Genomic DNA, 19772 nt, shown 5'->3' on the forward strand with positions numbered 1-19772 from the left:
GCTAGGCACAGCGTGTGCTGTCCGTATCAGAGGCAGAAATAATAGCCCCAGGGCAATCATGAGCTACGCTGAGTTAAGAAAAGGATTAAAGAGGAGATGAGAAGAGAAATCAAGGTAGAGGTGGAGATGGCTCTGCTGTGCAGGCTTAATGGCGTGGAGTGCGGCACGGTCACTGCAAAGGGCTGTGCGCACCCTCCACCCTCCTCTCAGGTGGTCGAAGCGCTTGCTCACACGGATCTGGATCTCCACTTGCGTCCCTGCCCTCGCCCAGGAAGCCAAGTTCACCCAAGCTGCATCTCAAAGACATCTCTTGCAAGGGTCTTAATCCGGGCGGGGAGCCACGTGCACTAGACTGAGTCAGAAGTGCCCGCCCCCCGATCCTCACTGCTGCCCCCCAGCCTGGGGACTGGAGGCTTAAGCGACCACACTGGGAAGGCACGTCTGACCTCCTACTTCTGGTTCCCACCCGCCCACCCAGGTTCGCGGTTATCTTTCCTTCCCGGCGTTCGCAGTATGCAGACCACAAACCCATAACCACTTGTTTTTTCTTTGCTGGGACCATGTACATACAATACCGCCTGACTTTGCATCTTTTAACTGGCAGGCAGGTGGAGGGAACGCGTGGTCTCTCTGCCTTGTCCTCAGTTTGGCATGAAGTCACAGCAGTCTTAACCTGTAGGCAGAGCATCTGCCACTTTAATCTTGAGACAGAAAAAGGGTCTGGTCCAGTTAACGTTAGCACATTACCCCGCTGAGTCCAGATCTCCGAATCTGTTAAGTGTGACTGACGTCTGCCGCCCACCAGGCCAGACTGGCTTTCGGGGAAGCCCAGCCACTGTTTCTCTCCAGGATAACCTCCTCCTCGCCACCCTCCACTGAGGGAATTCACCTCGGGGCCGCCCCGGCACGCCCCCTCCCTTAGCCCCGCGGGACTGTCGAAAAGAAGAGTAGCTGCTCCCCGCAGAAAGGCCCTGGGGCGCCCCGAGGCTCTCGGGGTGCGCGATGGGACTCGGTGAAGCCGCTGTCGCCTCCCCGGCCCTCGTCTTCCAGGTACAAGAGCCGGGGGCCACGGACCGAGTGAGAGTGGCGCCCGCGTGACTGACTGCGCGGAGAAAGTCCCCCGAGACTGTGACCCCTGCCCTGGGGGGAGGGCGGGGCCCATGAGCAGGAAGATGCCGTGATGGGACCGGGAAAAAACCACCAACCCCAAACCACCCACTTGTGTTTCTCAACCCAAGTTCTCCGAGAGCGGCCGAAAGACCCCAAAGGCTGCGCCGCGCCTTCCCGACCCCCGCCTGCCCCAGCATCGCCTCCTGTGGGTGGGCTTCGAGCTCCCTCCCGGGTTTCGGAGCCACCCACGTGACTTCCACGAAGAGTGGGGCCCCAGCGGAAAGCTGCGACAGGGGTGGGATTTGGGACCCCGAAGTGCGGCGAGAGGGCGGGGACAGGAGGAAACGAGGCGGGGGTGGGAGAAGGAGGGGCGGGGCGGACTTGGGGACGGGAAGGACGGCGGGCAGGGACGAGGGGGTGGGGAAACCCAGCGACACGCAGCGGGCGCGGGAGCCGGGAGAGCGGGAAGCCCGGGGGGCGGGGCAGAGGCGGGGGCCGGCAGGTGCGGAGGCGTGAGGATGCCCCGAGCGCGAAAGAGCCGGTAGGCAGCGCCCCGCGTGCAGGGCGCGCCGGGCCGCGCGGCCGCTCCTCCGCGAGGCTGCGCGGCTGGGCGGGTCGGGCCGGAGCAGCGTCCCGGCATGTCGCAAGGGCTCCCGGCCGCCGGCAGCGTTCTGCAGAGGAGCGTTTCGGCTTCTGGGAACCAGGCACAGCCGCAGGTAGTAAACTAACGTTGCAGGGAGGACTGCGGGGGATGCAGTGGGGAGGGCGCGGGGAGGCCAGAGATGATGGGCGCCGGGGCGCCGGGGCGCCGGGGCTCGGGGGCTCCGGGATGGTGATCACCGAGTGCAGCGGCGGAGGGCGCTGCGGGAGCCAGAAGAGAGCGGGGTGGGGCGGGGGGACGGGGGCGGGCCAGGGCCCGAGGCGTGAGCTTCTGCCCGGCTGCCCCCGGCGCACGCTCGGTGCCCAGGGCCCCCGAGGTGGTGACTGGGCTCCGGCGCCTGGGAGGAGGAGAGGCCAGAGGGCGCCAGCGCCTGGCTGGGCTCGGCACGGTCCATACTCTCCCGCACGTGGGGTCGGCGCTGCCCTGGGTGTAGCCATCCATGCGTCGCCGCCGGCTGCCACCCCACAGCCGGAGCGCATGGTCCTTCCCGGCCGTTCCGAGAGGGGGCCAAGGTAGGGAGAAGAGAAATTTCGCCCCAAGGGGCAACTCTTTCCCTGGCACTCCTAACACCTCTCCTCCTCTGGCTGCCTCCCGAATGGGGAACTCGGGACGGATCAGCCAGGGGTACGAGGCAGCGGCCCAGAGTGGGCGGACTCCACCCCCATAGCTGGTGGAAAGCCTTCAACCTGCACCCGGTCCTCTGCGCTGCCTGCAACGACTTTTACAATCGCGTACTCAGGAAACAGACAAGGTAGCCGGCAGCGAAGGCAGTGTGAAAACTTCGTTCTCATGCTTTAGCACAGAATCTTTTCATAGCTATGCCCTTCTTCTCAGTTCCATGCCAGGCACAGAAAGTCATTGGATGACTAAAGAGTCACATATTTGAGTTTGGGCCTCGGCTTTCCACGCGCAGGGTTAACCGCCCTGAGCCTCAGTTTCCCCACGTGTAAAGTCAGTATCATAATATCAATTTCTTGGGATTTCTTGAGCACTAATCGACATGGAGTTAATAATATTTGAATATCTCCACCCTTTGCTCCCTTCTTTTCATCTTGATTTAATGTTTCTGCTGGTCGTCAGGTATGACCATATACGAGGTGGTAAATTAGTGTTGAGTGTCGGCTCCTACAGGGCGGCATGCAGGCTGTTTCCTTGTGCCCTATGACTTTCTGATGATGAAAAAAGAGGCATAATTTGGTGACCAGCATTATGGGGAATTCACTTTAAAAAAATGGCAACCGGAGTTCCCGTCGTGGCGCAGTGGTTAACGAATCCGACTAGGAACCATGAGGTTGTGGGTTCGATCCCTGCCCTTGCTCAGTGGGTTAACGATCCAGCGTTGCCATGAGCTGTGGTGTAGGTTGCAGATGCAGCTCGGATCCTGGGTTGCTGTGGCTCTGGCGTAGGCCGACAGCTACAGCTCCGATTCAACCCCTAGCCTGGGAACCTCCATATGCTGCGGGAGCAGCCCAAGAAATGGCAAAAATAAATAAATTAATTAATTAAAAAAATTGAAAAATGGCAACCTTAGGTTATTGGGGGTGTACCATGTGCTAAGAGCTTTGGGATAAAATTTCATTTTATGCAGTCCCAAGCCTTGCACTGTTAGGATGCTCATTGCAGAAATTACTGACCGCTTGTTCGGGGCATATGTTTCTAGTGTCCAGGGCATTGCTTGGCACATGGCAGGAACTCAGATAATAATTGTAAAAGAATGGATGAATCACATTACAACCAAATGAATGAATCTCTTACAACAAAACTGAAAAAATCAGAGCATTTACGTCCTTTCGCCAAGGTTATATTAATAGTAAGAGATAAAACCAGGAGCTGCGTTTTCTAAGGTTAAAGTTCTGTCTGCTACACCCACTTTGTGTTCTGGTTACGTCTACCAAAACTTCTCTGCCTCCAAAAGACTGTGTTTTAACACCTTGGGCCTGTGTCCTTAAGCACTGCCTCCAGGCCACTTCTGTTTGTTGTGTTTTTTGTTCTTTTCCTTTCATAGCTTTATTTTCTTGCAGATGCTGTAAATCCTTTACCCAGTTGTAACTTGGGGAGATAACATGTGTCTTTCTTATGTGGAATTTGAGAGCAGACAAAATGATAACTGAACGTGTCCATTATCTTATGTTACCAATGTTTGCCTTCCATTAATAGTAATCTCTTGGCCTCTACACTCTTTAAAGGTCACATTTCCCTGGGATCTTCTCATAGGCTTCTGGAAAGCAAATACTGCTCCCCTCCTCCATGTTTTCTACAACTGGATAAAATGTTTTCACCGTAACATTTCTGCCTGTCTGTTTAAGGATAGCTGTTGAAGGATTTGACCAGGTTTGGTTAAAACTCCTAAATAGCTAAGAGCTTTCAAGACACATCATAAATTTGCTTTCTGACTCACTGAAACAAAATGTCAGTCAAGCACTGTTCAGAGATGCTTCTTGTCCCCGAGTGTGTTTAGGGTTCGCTGGGAAAGTTACGTAGTTGCAATGAGTTATCAGCATCCTTGTGCTTTGCACACAGTAGCAAAAGTACCTGTTTGTGTGTAATGGCAGAAAGCCTAGCCCACGGCAAGTCCCAGATCGCAGCTGCCCTCTGCCTTTCCCGTCTTCAGATAAACACCACCGACACCACACCTCTTCCAGGCATACGCCCTGCGGGGGAGAGGTTTGTGAACGGTGGTTAGGAGTCCAGCAGACCTGAGTTCCACTTCCCATTCACCCCTCTACGAGCTGTGATACCTGGAGCAAGTTCCTCAACCTCTCTGAGTTTCTTATTCCTCATCTTTTAAATGGTGGGCCCACCACACACTTCTCGGGGTGGCGGTGGAGGTTAACAGCCAACACAGCCCGAGCGCGTGGTGAGTGCTTTCAACCAGGGCCGCTCTTATCCCAGGGATGCAGCAGCCAGCCCTGCTGTGGCTGCCCATCAAAGGGTGACCCCCTGTGAGCAAGGCTGGGCGCACATCAAGGGCAGAGATCTGACCAAACCTTTCTCCCCAGAGCCCCGAGGATGATGACAGGAAGGTCCGAAGGAGAGAAAAAAACCGAGTTGCTGCTCAGAGAAGTCGGAAGAAGCAAACCCAGAAGGCTGACAAACTCCACGAGGTGAGAATGTGGTTGGGGCAGAGCCACGTTAGGGCCACGACGACGACGGGGAGTCATCTTCTGCCCTTGCGAGGTGGTGGCCCTGAGGTCACGCTTCGATCCTCTCCAGGTCAGCCACGTGCACTTCAGATTCCGCTGTGTCCCTCCAGCGCAGCGTTGGGATTCGCTCTCTGGTGTCTCCATCTCTCCCCCACCAGCTCGTTGTGTCTCACACTCAAGTTTCCCTTTATCGTAAACCCAGAAACCTCCTTTTGATCCTGATTCCCTTTCAAGCTGGTGCCTCATTTCTTCTCTTTCCTTCCCTCATGGTCCTGCTTCTTGAAAAGAGACCTGCTGTCTTCATGTCCTCTGCTCTCCTGAAACACACACACACATGCACACGTACACACACACACACACACACACACACACACACACACACACACGCTTCCTGCAGAAGCTGCTCCACTGAGGCCACTAGTGCCCTGGGACTGCCTGGTCTCGGGGCCTCTTTCGAGTCTCCTCATCCTTGAACTTGCTGGGACCCCTCATTGACCCTCATCTTAAAATTTTCTTTCAGAGTCTTTAACTTCTAAGAGACCACATTTCCTACCTTCCCAACCCTCTTAACCACTCTCTCAGTTTCTTTATCGGCTTTTCTACCTCTGTGTTCTTAAATGTTGGCGATGGCCAGACTTTCAGACTCTGCCTTTTTCCCCACCATCCTGGAAGATGCAACCTATGGTCTGCCAGCATTAGCTCCTCGCGTGCTCGCTCTCAAGCCGGTGTTGATAATTCCAACAAGACCCTGTCCTGGCCCTGACCCCACAGCTCCAGTGTCTGCCAGGTGCCTTCAAATGGGTTCACTGCGGGCTCCTCGGCCCCAGTGTGGCCATAAGCGTGTGTCTGTGCACTGGGAGGCTTTCTCTTCTCACTGTCTTCAAATTGCAGTTGATGGGGCTCACTCACCGTCTAGCGCATCACCCACATCAGGAGAGGGGACTTCTCCTAAACGCTTCCATGTTGGTCAGCCCCATGCATAATCTCACAGCCAGGACATGGGAACTGTTCCATCTCAGGCGCTGACATCAGAGGCATCCAGGATGCAGGATCTGCCCCAGGGATTCACGGCACTTCCGTGCTCTTGTCTTTGCACAGGGTAGGAGTGAGTAATTAAGGGTTGTAGTTCAGCTCTCTCCTGCCACGCTTTCGCTGGGGATTGTCCAGCAAGGCCAGTGTGCGGTCATTGACAGCGTAAGAGACTCTGAGGCGTTGTGCGGGGGAATGCCAGTTTCTGAAAACCCCTTCATGATACGCAGAGAACAGATTTAGAAAGCACATGCTCCAGGGAGAGGTGACCTGCTGATAGAAATACATGGGGCGGTGGGGGGTAAAGGGGTGGTGGCAGATCTTTCCAGAAAGTCTGGACCCTAGAAAGTGTCTTCAGGCCAGGGTCAGAGAAGGTCTGTCCCAGCCTGGATTAGGTCTGTAAAATTTCCACAGAGGACTTGGGATGCCCTTTGCCTCTTCTCTCCCCTCCCCCTTACTCCTGAAGCAATCCTGGTTCTAGCTTCGTGTTACCACTAATCCCCAGAGGGGACTTGAGGCTCAGTCTGTGCAAGGCCCTGTGTTCAGAGCACCCGTGCCTTCCTCTAAAGGTATTTCCAGTCCAAGTCAGGTGCATTCAGGTCAAAACACACTAGAGGACCCTCAGCTGTAAGTCCTGCGGGATCGTGTGTGTAGAGGTGACTAAATGACTTGGATGAGGTTTTTTGTGGACTCAGGTTGAGTAGATTCATTCAACAAATATTTACTAAGAACCACTACAGGCAAGGCATTGCCACTGAGTCGTGAAGGGAAGGGTAAGGTCTCATCCTTGTCCTTGGGAAGCAGAGGCGTTCCCAAGGGCAGTGTGTTCATTTCCTACAGCTGACAGATTTGATGGCTTGAAACAACACAGATTTATTATCTTATAGTTTTGGATGTCAGGCATATGAAATGGGTCTCACGGGGCAAAAACCAGGCTGTCAGCAGGGCTGCATTCCTTCTGGAGGCTCTGTTTCTTGCCTTTTCTAGCTTTCAGAGGCTTGCATGGTCTTTGGCTTGTGGTTACCTTCCATTTTCCTTTTTTTAAAGAAAATTTAAATTTTTTCATTTTTAAATTTTGTATTAAAGTATGGTTGATTTACAGTGTTGTGCCAGTTCCTGCTGTACAGCATAATGACCTAGTCATATAAATATGTGTGTGTGTGTATATTTACATGTATATACACTCGCGTTCTTTTTCTCATACTATCTTCCGTCATGTTCTATCCCAAGAGACAGATATAGTGCCCTGTGCTGTACAGTAGGATCTCATTGCTTCTCCATTCTAAATGTAATAGTTGGCATCTACCAACTCCAAAGTGCCCATCCATCCCACTCTCTCCCCCTCCCCCTTGGCAACCACAGGTCTGTTCTCTATGTCTGTGAGTCTGTTTCTGTTCTGTAGACAGGTTCATCTGTGCCACAGTTTAGGTTCCACATGTAGGGGATATCATATGGTTTTTGTCTTTCTCTTTCTGAATTATTTCGCTTAGTTTGAGACTCTGGTTGCCTCCATGTTGCCAGATGTCTGTTGACAGATGAGTGGGTTAAGAGGATGTGGTACACAAATACCCAGTGGAATCCTGCCCTTCCATTTTCAAAGCGGGCACCGGCCAGCCGAGTCTTTCTCATGCTGCATTACTCTGACAGTTTCTGTGGCCACGTCTCCTCTGATTCCCGACTCTTTCCCTTATGAAGACCCTCGGATTACCTTGGGTCCATCTGCCTGGTCCAGGTGTACCCCCCTATTTTAAGACCCTTAACGTAAAATCACATCTGCAAAGTCCCCTTTGCCGCGTAAGGTAACATATTCGCAGGTTCCGAAGTGTGAACATCTTTGAGAGGCATTGTCCTGCCTACCTTCAACAAATGCTTGCATACAGGGTCAGAAAAAAGGTGGGTCTCCATTTCTGTCCTTCTTGGATTTGATAGCCAGATGAACCAGATACCTGGGAAATTTAGGGCCGGTTTGCCACATTTGCTTCTGCCTCGTCTCTCTGAGAACAGTGGGTGGAGGGCCTTTCAGAGGGTCCCTAGCTTATTCTGCCATCCAGAAACATAACTGCGTTAGTTGCTCCTTCCAGGAAGGGGGCTGATTGATCTGCAGCCCAGGCCTTGCAGGGAGGAACGTCCACGTCTGCTCTTTCTCTGTGGAGCTGCAAGAATAGCGCACGATGGTGCACTGCTGGCAGATCCCCCCTGCAGCAAGGCCAGTTCCTTTGAGAACCACAGTGTCAGGGGGGCCAGGACAGCAGTGCCACCCATGCACAGGCCCCAAAGTGGAAGTCCACACCTTTAGCATCACTGGCTACACACAGGTGTCACTGGTCACTGGTGTCACTAGTCACTTGTATGAACTCTGAACAACATCTGGGAGTTCCCATTGTGGCTCAGCAGGTTAAGAACCTGACATAGTGTGTGTCAGGATGTGGGTTCCATCCCTGGCCTTGTCACAAGCTGTGGCATAGGTCACACAAAAATGCAGCTCAGATCTGGCGTTGCTACGGCTCTGGCATAGGCCCGCAGCTGCAGCTCTGTTTTGACCCCTAGCCCAGGAACTTCCATATGCCACAAAAAAGGAGAAAAAAAAAGTGCATATTGAGAGTGGGATGTCGGGTTAAAAAATGAGATGAAGAATCAATTTACTATGCCCCAGTGGGTTGAAGGCAGAGGAGCTAGCACACTGCTGTGGGTCACAGCTGAAAGCCCCTCAGGCCCCCTGGGGCTCCCAGGCCACATCTCGGTTGGAAGAGTAAGAGCCAGACACAGTGCATGGAAACCTTCTCCTCAAATGCAGAAGGAGGCCAGCTCACACCTGCTGGCCATGACTGCTGGCCATGACTGCCTGCTACTCCCTGGGGCCTTTATCCCATGAATTCCTCTATTCCATACTGTGGGCTAGTGTTGCAGACTCTCTCCAAGCAACTCAAGATCTTTCTTTGCCTTTCCCGAATACCACGAAGGGGACTGTTTAGAGCAAGGTGTGCATACACGCCCCACCTGTCTCACCTGCCCAGTCAGTTCTGGAGCCTCACTTTCCTCCAACAACCGGAAAACCTCCCTCCAATCCTGAATCTTAAGTCTCTCGGCCACCTGCCTCCTCCCCCAGCTCTGCATCCCCAGAACCAGGGAACCGCCCATCGGGGCAGAACCCCCTGCACAGCAGGGCAGGAGGAGAGCCTGAGAGAGGCTGGAGTCACTCTTCAGAGCTGTTTGAGTTCTCCCCTCAGGGTGGTGTTGCTGGAAGTCACACTGCAGTGATGAGAAGTGGATCCCAGTAGGTGTCTGTGTGCCTTGCTGTTCACTGTGGCTTTTTCAAGTCATCCCTTCAAGGCATTTTCCCCTTTCATGGGGATTTTGACCCCTATTCATCTCTGAACATCAGGCACACGCCTGAGTCCAGACTGACAAATGGGAACCCAAGAGAACCGTCCAGTTGTCTAAGCCAAGTTGAAAGTGGCTCAGAAGTGGGTCACGCTGGTTCAAGCCAGGCGCCCATAGGTGTAAGACTGAGAAAGGATTTTGAGTCAGAAAAGGAAGGCAGCAGTGCCATCCTCAGGAACCCCAAATGTCACAAACCGACAACTTTCTTGGGCAATACGATTGTGGTATGTGTTACCCTGGTGTTTTCAGATATTGCATATTCTAAGAGACTGCTTCATGGCCACCGTCCCTGGGTTTAGAAACTGATGATGACATTTATTTGTACAACCCTTGCTGGTGACACAATTTTTCTGCTGGGAAGTGTATGAGCTTAAGGCTTGGGGATGGACTTACTGTAAAATCCTGAGCTCTCATGGCCCTTTACTGCTGGTAACCACCATGGGGGGAATTCAGGTCCAGGCACTGCCAAGTGAAAGCAGAATTGCTGTCATCGCGTGGCACTTGCAGTTGACCTTGGACTCGGGGATCAGGTCCCAAGTAGGCATGACCTCGGAAGAGTCACCGCGCCAATGCGTTTCACTTGTCTTGCTTGGGAGTGGGGTCTGTGTGGTCCTGATGACCTTTTCCTTCCCTCCTTTCCTTTCTGCCTTAATTATCATCTTGGGCCCTGGTAGCTACATTAGCTTCTTTACCCATCTTTTGCCTCAAAGGCATCCTGGATCCAAATCCCCCCAGATCCATCTCTTTGAGCCCAGACCAGGGTTTCTCAGTCTCACCACTCCTGCGATTTAGGGCCAGCTGTTTCCTCATCTCGGGAGGTGTCCTGTGCACTGTACGATATTGAGCAGCATCTATGGCCTTGACTTACTGGAGACGGCAAGGCACCTTCCCAGCAGTGACAACCCAAACTGCCTCTGAACACTCCAGATGTCCCCTGGGGACTGCCAGAATTGCCCTTGTTGAGAATCACTGCCCTAGATAGCAGCTTAGTTTCTGAGACAGAACTGGGATTTGCAGTGATTTCACCACCTCCAGTTTCTAGTCTCTGCTTTGGGACTGTGTCCTGCAAATACCCAGAGAAGGCAGACAGTGACTTCAAATCCCTCCGGAGCAAGAGATTCGAAACTCAGCAAGATTTGAGCTAAACTGATGGTCTCTTTAGAAGGAACAAAGGATCTAATGGTTTTGGCTTATTTTTCCTGTAAATTAAATTCAGGTAATTTCTTCTCGGGTGAAGTGGGTCTGACTTGGTCCCCTTTGTCCCCACTCAGTGTTCTCACCTCCTCTTCCTCCCCACCCCCAGCACCCCCTTTTATTTTTGTGGAACTGCCTTCACCTGAAGAAGATTTTGACTTCTTCTTTCCTTTTTGTTCTCTCTGCCTGAGAAAAGCCCCCCTGCAGATTGATGAGTAAAATTTAAATCCCAGAAGATAAAGTCCCCGTGGAGAAGCAGCCCTGGGGCCTGCAGGGCGCCTGTGATGGGCAGCTCTGTGGCCTTTCTGAGGAGGGTCCAGGGAAAGCAGGGGACTCAGGTAGCGTGGCCCCTGTGGCCTCCAGAGGGCTTACCAGCATCTTGCTGCAAATTCGGTGACTATATAAAGGCGGTTGGAATAGTCTGCCACAAGAAGCGATTTTTCTCTTCTTTGGAATCTAATTAAAATCTTGGCTTATTGGAACCATTCAAATGTTTTCTCCATTTTACTTGGAGGTGAAGAGAATTTCCAGTCACAGGTGGAGGGCGAGTGTGTGTGTATGTGTGTGCGCCCGCGTGTGCACGCGCACCACGAGCTGTAGTCTCCTCGGCCTCCATCCAGACTCTGCCTGCCCGTGCAGGACCTCTGGCTCTGTTGGGAGACTGAATTCTGATTCCAGGCCTAGAGCTTGTCAGAAGCCAGAGGGGATGGTGGGGCGTTGGGGGTGGTAGCTGCGGGCAGAACGGGGCTGACTAGTGAAGCCCAGCTGCCCCAGGACAGCCTTTGGGGAGGAGGGCGAGGCTTCCTGCCATGGACAGTATTCCAGGCCACCCTGAGAGTTTGCCTGGGAAAAATAGGAGGCAGAGGGATGGTTCCGGTGGCCTCCAGCACACAGCCCCTCTGGGGCCTTTGTTCTGAGACAGAGGAATATGCCTAAAGGGGGAGGAAGGGCAGGGAGGGGGTGAGAGAAGGAGCCCTAGGGCAAGGCGTGGGGAGTCATTGAGCCTGTAGATGCCAGCACTGGGGTCCATGAGGCAGGCATACGGGACAAGGTGGCAGAGGCCCCTAGTTTCTCTATGGTTCACATCTTTGGGGAGAGATCTTATTTGATATAAGGAAGATGGATAATGATACAAGACTGATGAGAACGCATAATGAGGGCTATACAGCAGAAATTGACAGAACGTTATAAATCAACTATAATAAAAATTTTTTTTAAATGCAAAAAAAAAAAAAGAGCATATAATGAGAGATGTGGTTCGGCCAGGTGCTGTGATCAGGGAAGCCTTCCTGGAAGTGGTGGTCTTGAGCTGGGCCCACACAAAAAAAGGAGGAAGGCAGCTGACAGCGTTAGGAAAAGGGCAGAGATGAGAATTTGCATGTGTCTTCATGGATTGTGAAAAGATCAGACTTTTAAAGTAATATTTCTTAAAAATTACTGGTAAGATAATAAGGTTGATCTCCAGCTCAGGCAATGCATAACGTGCATGGTACGACGAAGCCTAAGCATACGAATCGTAGTCATATGACTCTAAGCCTAGAAATGATTGAAAGCGACATTTCAACAAGAGGCAATTCAGACTGACAGCCTTAAGAACGTTTCTGTTGGTGTACTGCAGGGCTCTGCAAGCGACCAAGCATCGTAGGACTTTTAATGAGTTGAATGAAAAAAGGATCTGCCTCATCAAGTTAGGGAACAGCTTTGAGCTGCGCGGTATCACTAATTCACGAGCTGACACAATCAAATTCAAAAAGATTTTGCTAGGCTGGAAGATGCCCAAGCAAACAGGGTGAAATTCAGGAGAAGCGGATGTAAAGGCCATCCTTAAGCCAAAATATCAATCGTATTTCAAGGACATACAGAGAAGCGGCAGATGCAGACCGCGCCTGCACTTCTGTGCAGATTCCAGAAGAATCCCCCGAGCGAGGCGGCTGTGCATTTAGGGCCAGCCCAGAGCAGACCGCCTGCACGCATCTGCCCTCTGCACGGTTGGACCATCCCCAGAATCATGCACTGCATTTGGGGAACATTTTCTCAGAGCTCCTGGCACATCAGAGCATGTGCCAAGGATGGCCTCCAGGAGGGCAGAGGGACCACAAGTCCTAAAACCCAAGGTACTCAGAGGACCTGAAACAGTTGGGTTCAGAGAATACCTAAGGGGAAGTGGTATGGGGCTGTCTCCTAACATTTCAAGAACCGTGGCGTTGGAAAAGTATTGCATGTACTCTCTGTGGTTCCATAGGTGGAACCAAGCCCCGTAGGTGGGTTTGAAGGAGAGAGTGAGTTTGGATCAGTACAAAGAGGAACTTTCTAATAGGCAGCTCAGACTGTCCTTTGAAGGAGAGAATGCCCAGGACAAGTTGGATGAATGACATGGGGATAGTTTCTACACTGTCTGGGTGTGGCTAAGGGGGTCTCTGACCTCCCCTAGTTTTGAGCCTCTGGAAACTCTGACGTAGCACAGACTTAACAGGTGAGTGTTGGAGTGGAGCCAAGGCGAGGAATGTGGTCCTTCATTTACTCAGCACGCACCAAACATTTGTTATGTTCCAGGCTCTGTTCCAGGTGCTGGGGCTGGTGCAGTGAACCTGACAGAGACCTTCAGAAAGCAGATCAGTGGCTGGGGGAGGGGCAGCTGACTCCAAAGGGAAACTGGGAACTTTTCAGTGCGTGGGAATGTTCTTTCTCAACATAGTTGTTTGCATTTGTCAAAACTCATTGAATCATACACTTAAAGTGGGTGCATTTTATCTTATGTAAATTATACCGCGATAAAGATGAGGCGAAAAATCAAAGCCGCTTGCCCAAGGAGTTCCTTGGTGGCCTAGCAATGAAGCGTTCAGCCTTGCCACTGCTGTGGTCCTGGCTCGATCCCTGGCCCAGGAACTTCTAAATGCCTCAGGCTCAGCCAGAAATCCCCTGGAAAAACAAAAAAAACCAAAGCCTGGCCTTTGTGAGCCTTTCTTGCCGGTGGGGAGGGAAGAAACAAACTAATCTGAGTGGTGGAGGTGGGCTCAGCTCATGAGAACGCTTTCAGGGACCGGGGTGAGCCTTGTGGCAAGGATTCGATCTGCCGGGAGGACCGAGGAAGGGCAGGTGGTTTCAGCACCAATTTCGTGTATTCTCTGTCTCGCCAGGAATATGAATGCCTGGAGCAAGAAAACGCAGTGCTGCGGAGGGAGATCGGGAAGCTGACGGAGGAGCTGAAGCACCTGAGTGAGGCGCTGAAGGAGCACGAGAAGATGTGCCCACTGCTGCTGTGCCCCATGAACTTTGTGCCGGTGCCTCGGCCAGACCCCGTGCCTGGCTGCCTGCCCCGGTGAAGCCCAAGGACGGCCCTCCTTTGCCCAGCGAGGAGTGTTGGTCTTTTTCGCACCTGGGAGGAGGCTTCTGCCGGCATCTGTGGACCGGGGGTCCTGTGGCCGGGTCACCTCCTCAGAGCTTCGGGCCGTGTCCCCAGCAGCCCAGGCTCAGCTTGATGCTCCCACAGGTGCCTGGCTCGGAGCTTGCGCGGATCCAGGCGGGGAGGCCATCCTCAAGCATCACTGTGCATCCACTTTGGCAGCTAGGAGGTTCCGCTGTTGTGCAGAATCATGTCCTCCAGAGAATGGATAATAAAGTGGGAATCTTCGCTCCTTTCACCTTGTTCTTGGAACTGAGAGGCACAATACCTTTCCTTTCCTGTTAGAGGTCATCCTTCTCCTCAGGCTGCTTTGCAGCTCCTGGGTCTCGCTTGTCCTCCTGGTCCTCTCCCCCAAAGCCACGTCCATGCTAGAGGGGGAGGCACCTTTGGGGTGGGACTCCCCAGCTGGGCCATGCAGGGGTGTGCTGGGCGTGACTTGTGCTCTGCACAGCCCTCCCTCCCAGTCAACTCTCCCACCCAGGCCCGGCGGTCATGGGAGGTTTTCTGTTCCAGGCTGGTTTTCCCGAGTGCTCTGTACACTCCCAGGTCACCTCCCGTTCCAGGGGAGGGGACACATTTACTTAATAGCAGTTGGAATGGAGGCTATCTGTCCCTCATTTCAACACGTATTTCAGGTAGGTGAGGAGAAGAGAGTCATTCCCTTTCGAAGGTGCCATCCAACAACTCTATTCTTTCAGGAAAAACGGAACCAGGCCAAGTTGAGGTGGCCCTAGTGAGAAAAGCAAGATGGGAGAGCATGTCCCATCCCTTCCCAATTCTCCTTTTCCCTGGAACAAGAGGGCTGGGAAAAGTGGAGCCAGCCCACTACGAAGGGAATAAGGAGTAGGGACAGAAAGGGAAGTGCATTGTTGTAGATAGTTGAAAAGAAAAGAAAAGAAAAGAAATAGAAGTCAGCCCTTCATGGGAGGGAGGGACTTGCAGACCCCAGGCTTGGATCTGTGTTGGCTCCCCCCTAGCCTCCTCTTCCCCGGGGAAGCTCCCCTGCCTGCTGGAGGCTGGCCTGCTGTCTTCAACCTCACACAGGCTGATGGTGACAAGATTTCCCTTGTCAGAGGCATTGTGTGCCTACTGGCAGGACCAGGCCAAATGCAGCGGTTCCAGGGGTATGCTGGAATTATTTAGCACAAGGGACTTTAATATCACCCAGCCTCATCCCTTCACTTTGCGGATGACAGGTGCAGCGGGGGAGGGGATTGCTCACGGGCGACTGTGGGTGAGAAGCAGAACCAGGCTGTGGGCCCCAGGGGATCCGACTGCTGATCCACTGCAGTTGATGGAGTTAGGCTGAAGCGAGTCGGGCCAGGGTCCCGCTCAGCTGGTGGCTAAATGTGGCGTGATCTTGTCAGCACCTCGCCAGGCTGCCAGCGCTGCACCATCCGGGCGAGCGGCTCATCTGCGAAGGTCGGACTCAGAGCCAGGGTCCTGGAGCCTGTGTGGCTGAGAGCTTGAACACATGGAGTGTGCATCTTGTACTCGCAGGCATTTTTCAACTCCAGTGCTTTCCAGAAAGGAGCGTGTTATACTCTGCCTGCGGCTCACCTGACCCTGCAGTACCCTATGCTCTGGCTTGCAGCCCCTCTAAGCTGTCCTGACTGCTCATCTGCTCTGACCCCTAAGGTCCCTTCTGTCCAGTTGGCCGCGTACCTACTCCAGGGGTCCATTCCTGTCGGCCCCACTGGCCCGAGCTCCCTGGCTCCACACAACAATTCAGTGGCCAAACTCCTTCCAGGTAGTTGCTTTGGGCCTCCCAGCGCCGCCCCCTACCCCAGATCTTCTCCTCTGACTGGGAGACTTGGAGGAAGAGTCCGTAGAGGATGCTGTGCAGGGGCTGTATCTCGGAGCTGATGGTGCTCATTTCACACCCCTAGTCCGTGGGCCACCCACTTCTCGGGGCCCCGGTCACCACCTATCCCTATTCTAATATCCCCCATCGGTACCCAGAACCGGCTCTCTCTTCCGAGGACAGACCTGTGTACTCAGCTGTCCAGCACGTGTCTATGTGAGGACAGCCCCCAAGATTTTCCCACTCAGCATATTCAAAGCTATACTCATGATCTCATCATCTTCTCTTGAAACGTGCTGCTCCATCGCTTTCTTTTTACCTGTTTCATAAAAGGCTCCGTCATCCACCTGGTCAGAAACCTACACATCCTCTCTGAGTCTTCCAAGTCCTTCAGTTGTGTCTCCTAAATACCCCCTCAGTCCAACCACTTGGCTCCAGTATATGCCAGCAGCCTTCTCCACTGTGGAGAATATCAATCACATTAACTTCTGAGCACAGAGGCTTTCTCCCTCAGCTGTGTGCTCTCTGAGGTTGAGCTCACATTTAGGGAGAGTTGGGCCTCCACTTTTGATGGCAACAGCAGATTTGGAGTTAGGGAACCAAAACTAGGGTAGCCCAGGGTAGTGAGTCATGGTGATGGGGCCAAGTCCCCTCCAGGATACCTGGAGAGGCGACGAGAGTTCTGAAAACCCAATATTCCAAACCTTGCTGCTGAGAGCATCTTTCTCAAGATCCTGGTAACATTAGGGGCTGTCTCAGCTCCCCAGCTCCTACTCGGAAAAATCAGAAGTTCTGTATAAATCAGAGAAATTCTTGCTGTATTCCAGGAGGAACAAAGAGGGTAGACCAGTTCTAGAGACTGGGTCTGACGGATTGCACTCCCACGGCTCCTGGGTGCCGGGCTGGGCGTTGGGCCTTGCGCCTGAATGAAGTCTGAGAGTGGCTGTTTGCTGGCCTGGGAGGAAGGGAGGGAGGCTGAGAAAGGCCCCTTCAGAATAGAAAGTGTCAGAGAGGGAGGAAGTCCTTCCTTCACGCCCAGGCAGCCACACCACTTCCTGTCCGCAATCCTGCCCCAGATTGCACCACCTCAGCCTTGAAGCCTGGGGTTTTCATCACTGAATCAGGCCCCAATTTTGGCCTCAAGCCTTAGCTGAGAATGATGACTGTAACGGACAGGAAGACGAGAGACCCAAAAGCCCCTCTCTTCTTTCCCATCAGAGCTAGGGTTTCCACAGTCTGGGCGTGCCCACCAGGGGTGTGGGCTCTGCCCCCGGCAGGAGCGAGAAGAAAAGGGACAGCCCCGAATCTCACAACACCTCTTCTCACCCTGATCGCCAGGAAGTCCCAGTGGGGTTATCCATGTCACAGCAGGAAGGCTTGTCATCGAAAGCCCGTGAAGCAGGAAGGAGGAGGAAGGGGAGAGGAAGGAAAAAAGGAAGTGGGAATGGGGGAAGGGAAGAGGGTGACAGGGATCCTTGTGCCCTGAAGTTAACTGCCCCCGCTCCTGGGGCGCTTACCCTAAAGCCCCGGGAAGGGGATGCCACACGTCGTGAGGCGTGAGCGTGGAACTAGCCTGGGCCAGTCTCTGGAAACCAGTATGTGCTCGGGGTCAAGGGAAAGTTCCTGGAATGGCCATTTGGAACGTGGCCACCTTGAGGGAATTGTCCCACCCCAGCGACGTGGGGCAAAGGAGATCCTTGTGGTCCCTCTCCTGTCACCCTGGACACCATCCCCGTCGGCATGACGCACACTGAAAGTCTGCAGTTAGCAGGTGCAGGTGTGCTTCCTCGAACTCGTGCCCCCATCTGGGGCTGTGTTCAGGGAGGCCTCGGTCCCTAGAGACAGCTCACCTGCTTTTTGGGGTGTTCCAGCATGACCTTTTCTGGTCTAGTGTTCTTAAGAAGGTCAGAAATGCCATCTCAGATCAGGCCAAAGGCCACTGGCCCAGAATTCCAACCACGACACGGAGGGAGAGCGTGAGGGGGAGTCCAGAGCTGGCTTTCTCAGACACCGTCCTGAAAGGCCCAGGGTGTCCTTGGAACTTCCCTGATTTCCCTTAAGAAACCACCGCTTATCTATCCATCCATGAATCAGGAGTCTTCCTGAACGGGTCTGAGTTCTCTGTCGCCTTGTACAGGGCAGCACTTGTCTGAAGCCCAGAGGGACTCATTCTTGGGCAGCGCAGGTGCCCCTGCTGAGGTCTGAAAAATAGGACCGTTTTCTGAGCATCCCGAGGTCACCAAGATTCCTCCAAGGCTTCTCTCTAGGCTGGCAGCAAGGCCAAAAAGTACCTTCCAAAATGTCACAAACCCACAGAAGGCTCAATTTGCCAGGCAGTACTTTTTGAAATTGAGAAAGTAAGAGAGTTCCAGAACCACCAGGGTGGCCTGTGTCCTAAGGCTAAAGTGTGGGAAGAACCCGAGAGTGTTCCCTGTAGCCATCCTTGAGCGGTTTCGCCATGTTTGCAAACCATTAGTTAATCATTATAAAACTTTATTAGTAATTAATGACATTTTAATTCATCTTAATTGTTGCAATAAAAGGATACATTTATTAATAAAATAAATGATAAAATAAATAATTTCATTTGCTATTGTAATACACCAATACATTAGCCTCTTAAGTGTGTCACAGCATTATGCCTAAAAGCCAGTGTTTGACTCCTAGCCTGGTAACTTCCCTATGCCGCGGATGCCACCTTAAAAAGACAAAAAACAAAAAGCATAAAAAGTAAAAAGAGTGTATATACCTTAATGTAAAAATAATTTATTGCTAAAAAAGGTGAAATATCACCTGAGCCTTCAGTTGGTCATCCTCTCTTTGCTGGAGGAGTGTTTTGCTGCTGGTGGATGGTGATAGCTGCTGACCAGTCTGATCAGGGTAGTGGTTGCTGAAAGTTGTGGCAGTTTCTTAAAATAAGAGCAGTGAAGTTGTCTGCATCAAGTGACTCATCTTTTCACAAGCAATTTCTCTGCAGCAAGCAAAGCCGACTGACAATATTTTACCTGCAGCAAAAGCCCTTTCAAAATTGGAGTGAAACCTCGCCACTGTTACTAAACACATTTGGTCTGCTTGCCTGATGCTTTTTTTTTTTTTAATTTCTTTAGGGCATATGGAGGTTCCCAGGCTAGGGGTATAATTGTAGCTGTAGCTGCTGGCCTATGCCACAGCCACAGCAACACCAGATCCGAGCTGCATCTGCAACCTACACCACAGCTCATGGCAATGCCGGATCCATAACCCACTGAGCGAGGCCAGGGATGGAACCCACAACTTCATTGTTCCTACTTGGATTCGTTTCTGCTGCACCACGACGGAAACTCCTCCTGACGCATATTAAAGCCGATCTACTGACACTGGGTTATAGTGAAGGGAAGTATAGCATTCATTGCAGAGCTAAGCAGGGAGACCCAGCAGTTCATGCTCAGAAAACCCAAACTCCACACTGGCTTTCAGGGAAGGGTTTTCAAAGGCAGTGGGAGGGAGAGGGTCTTGGGGTACGTGATTAGCTTGTGTATATCCTCCTAGTTGGTTGGCGGCAAGGTAACCGGGTGATGGTTCTAGAACTTCAATCATCAACCTTCTGGTTCCAACTGGTCTGGGGTTTATGTGCTGGTGATTAGTATGCAGTTAATTTTTCCACCTGGTGGAGGTTTCAGTATCTGTGAAACAAGTCAAGGATATGGCTCAGGATATTATCTATAGACTTTGAAGAGAAACAAAAGGTCCTTGGCTTTGTTTTATGGCTAAACTATTATTTTTTTCTTGCTTGTTTGCTTTTCTTTCTTTCTGCATTTTATCACTTCTCTGATTAAATTCATTCTTTGGACCTCAGGGAAGGTCTAGGAAGCTAAAGCATTTCTGCAAACAAGAGGTAGAAGACACAGGGGAAGGGGATTTGTCCCTAGGAAGGTCCTGCAGGGTCCTGATAGGTTTCAACCCCTGCTTTTTCAACTAAGTTTTACCTAATATGACAAATTCTTTGTTGCCATTTCAACAACCTTAACAGCATCTTCACCAAGAGGAGATTCCATTTCAAAAAACCAC

At 52.3% G+C, this 19772-nt stretch overlaps 1 protein-coding gene across 1 annotated transcript; it reads left to right on the top strand.

Moving 5' to 3' along the window:
• Positions 1 to 1517: 1517 nt before the first annotated feature.
• BATF3 (basic leucine zipper ATF-like transcription factor 3) lies at positions 1518 to 14173 on the top strand. The gene is made up of 3 exons (XM_021063852.2): positions 1518 to 1826; positions 4771 to 4875; positions 13656 to 14173. Exons 1-3 carry the CDS (start codon positions 1749 to 1751, stop codon positions 13839 to 13841), a joined length of 369 nt encoding a protein of 122 aa, XP_020919511.1. The 5' UTR covers positions 1518 to 1748; the 3' UTR covers positions 13842 to 14173.
• Positions 14174 to 19772: the final 5599 nt, after the last annotated feature.

This window comes from Sus scrofa, chromosome 9 (genome assembly GCF_054392235.1).
Source record: "Sus scrofa isolate SSC_HxYL_T2T_F1_AM1 chromosome 9, Sscrofa_HxYL_maternal_Yorkshire_Landrace_v2.0, whole genome shotgun sequence".
Lineage (NCBI taxonomy): Eukaryota > Metazoa > Chordata > Mammalia > Artiodactyla > Suidae > Sus > Sus scrofa.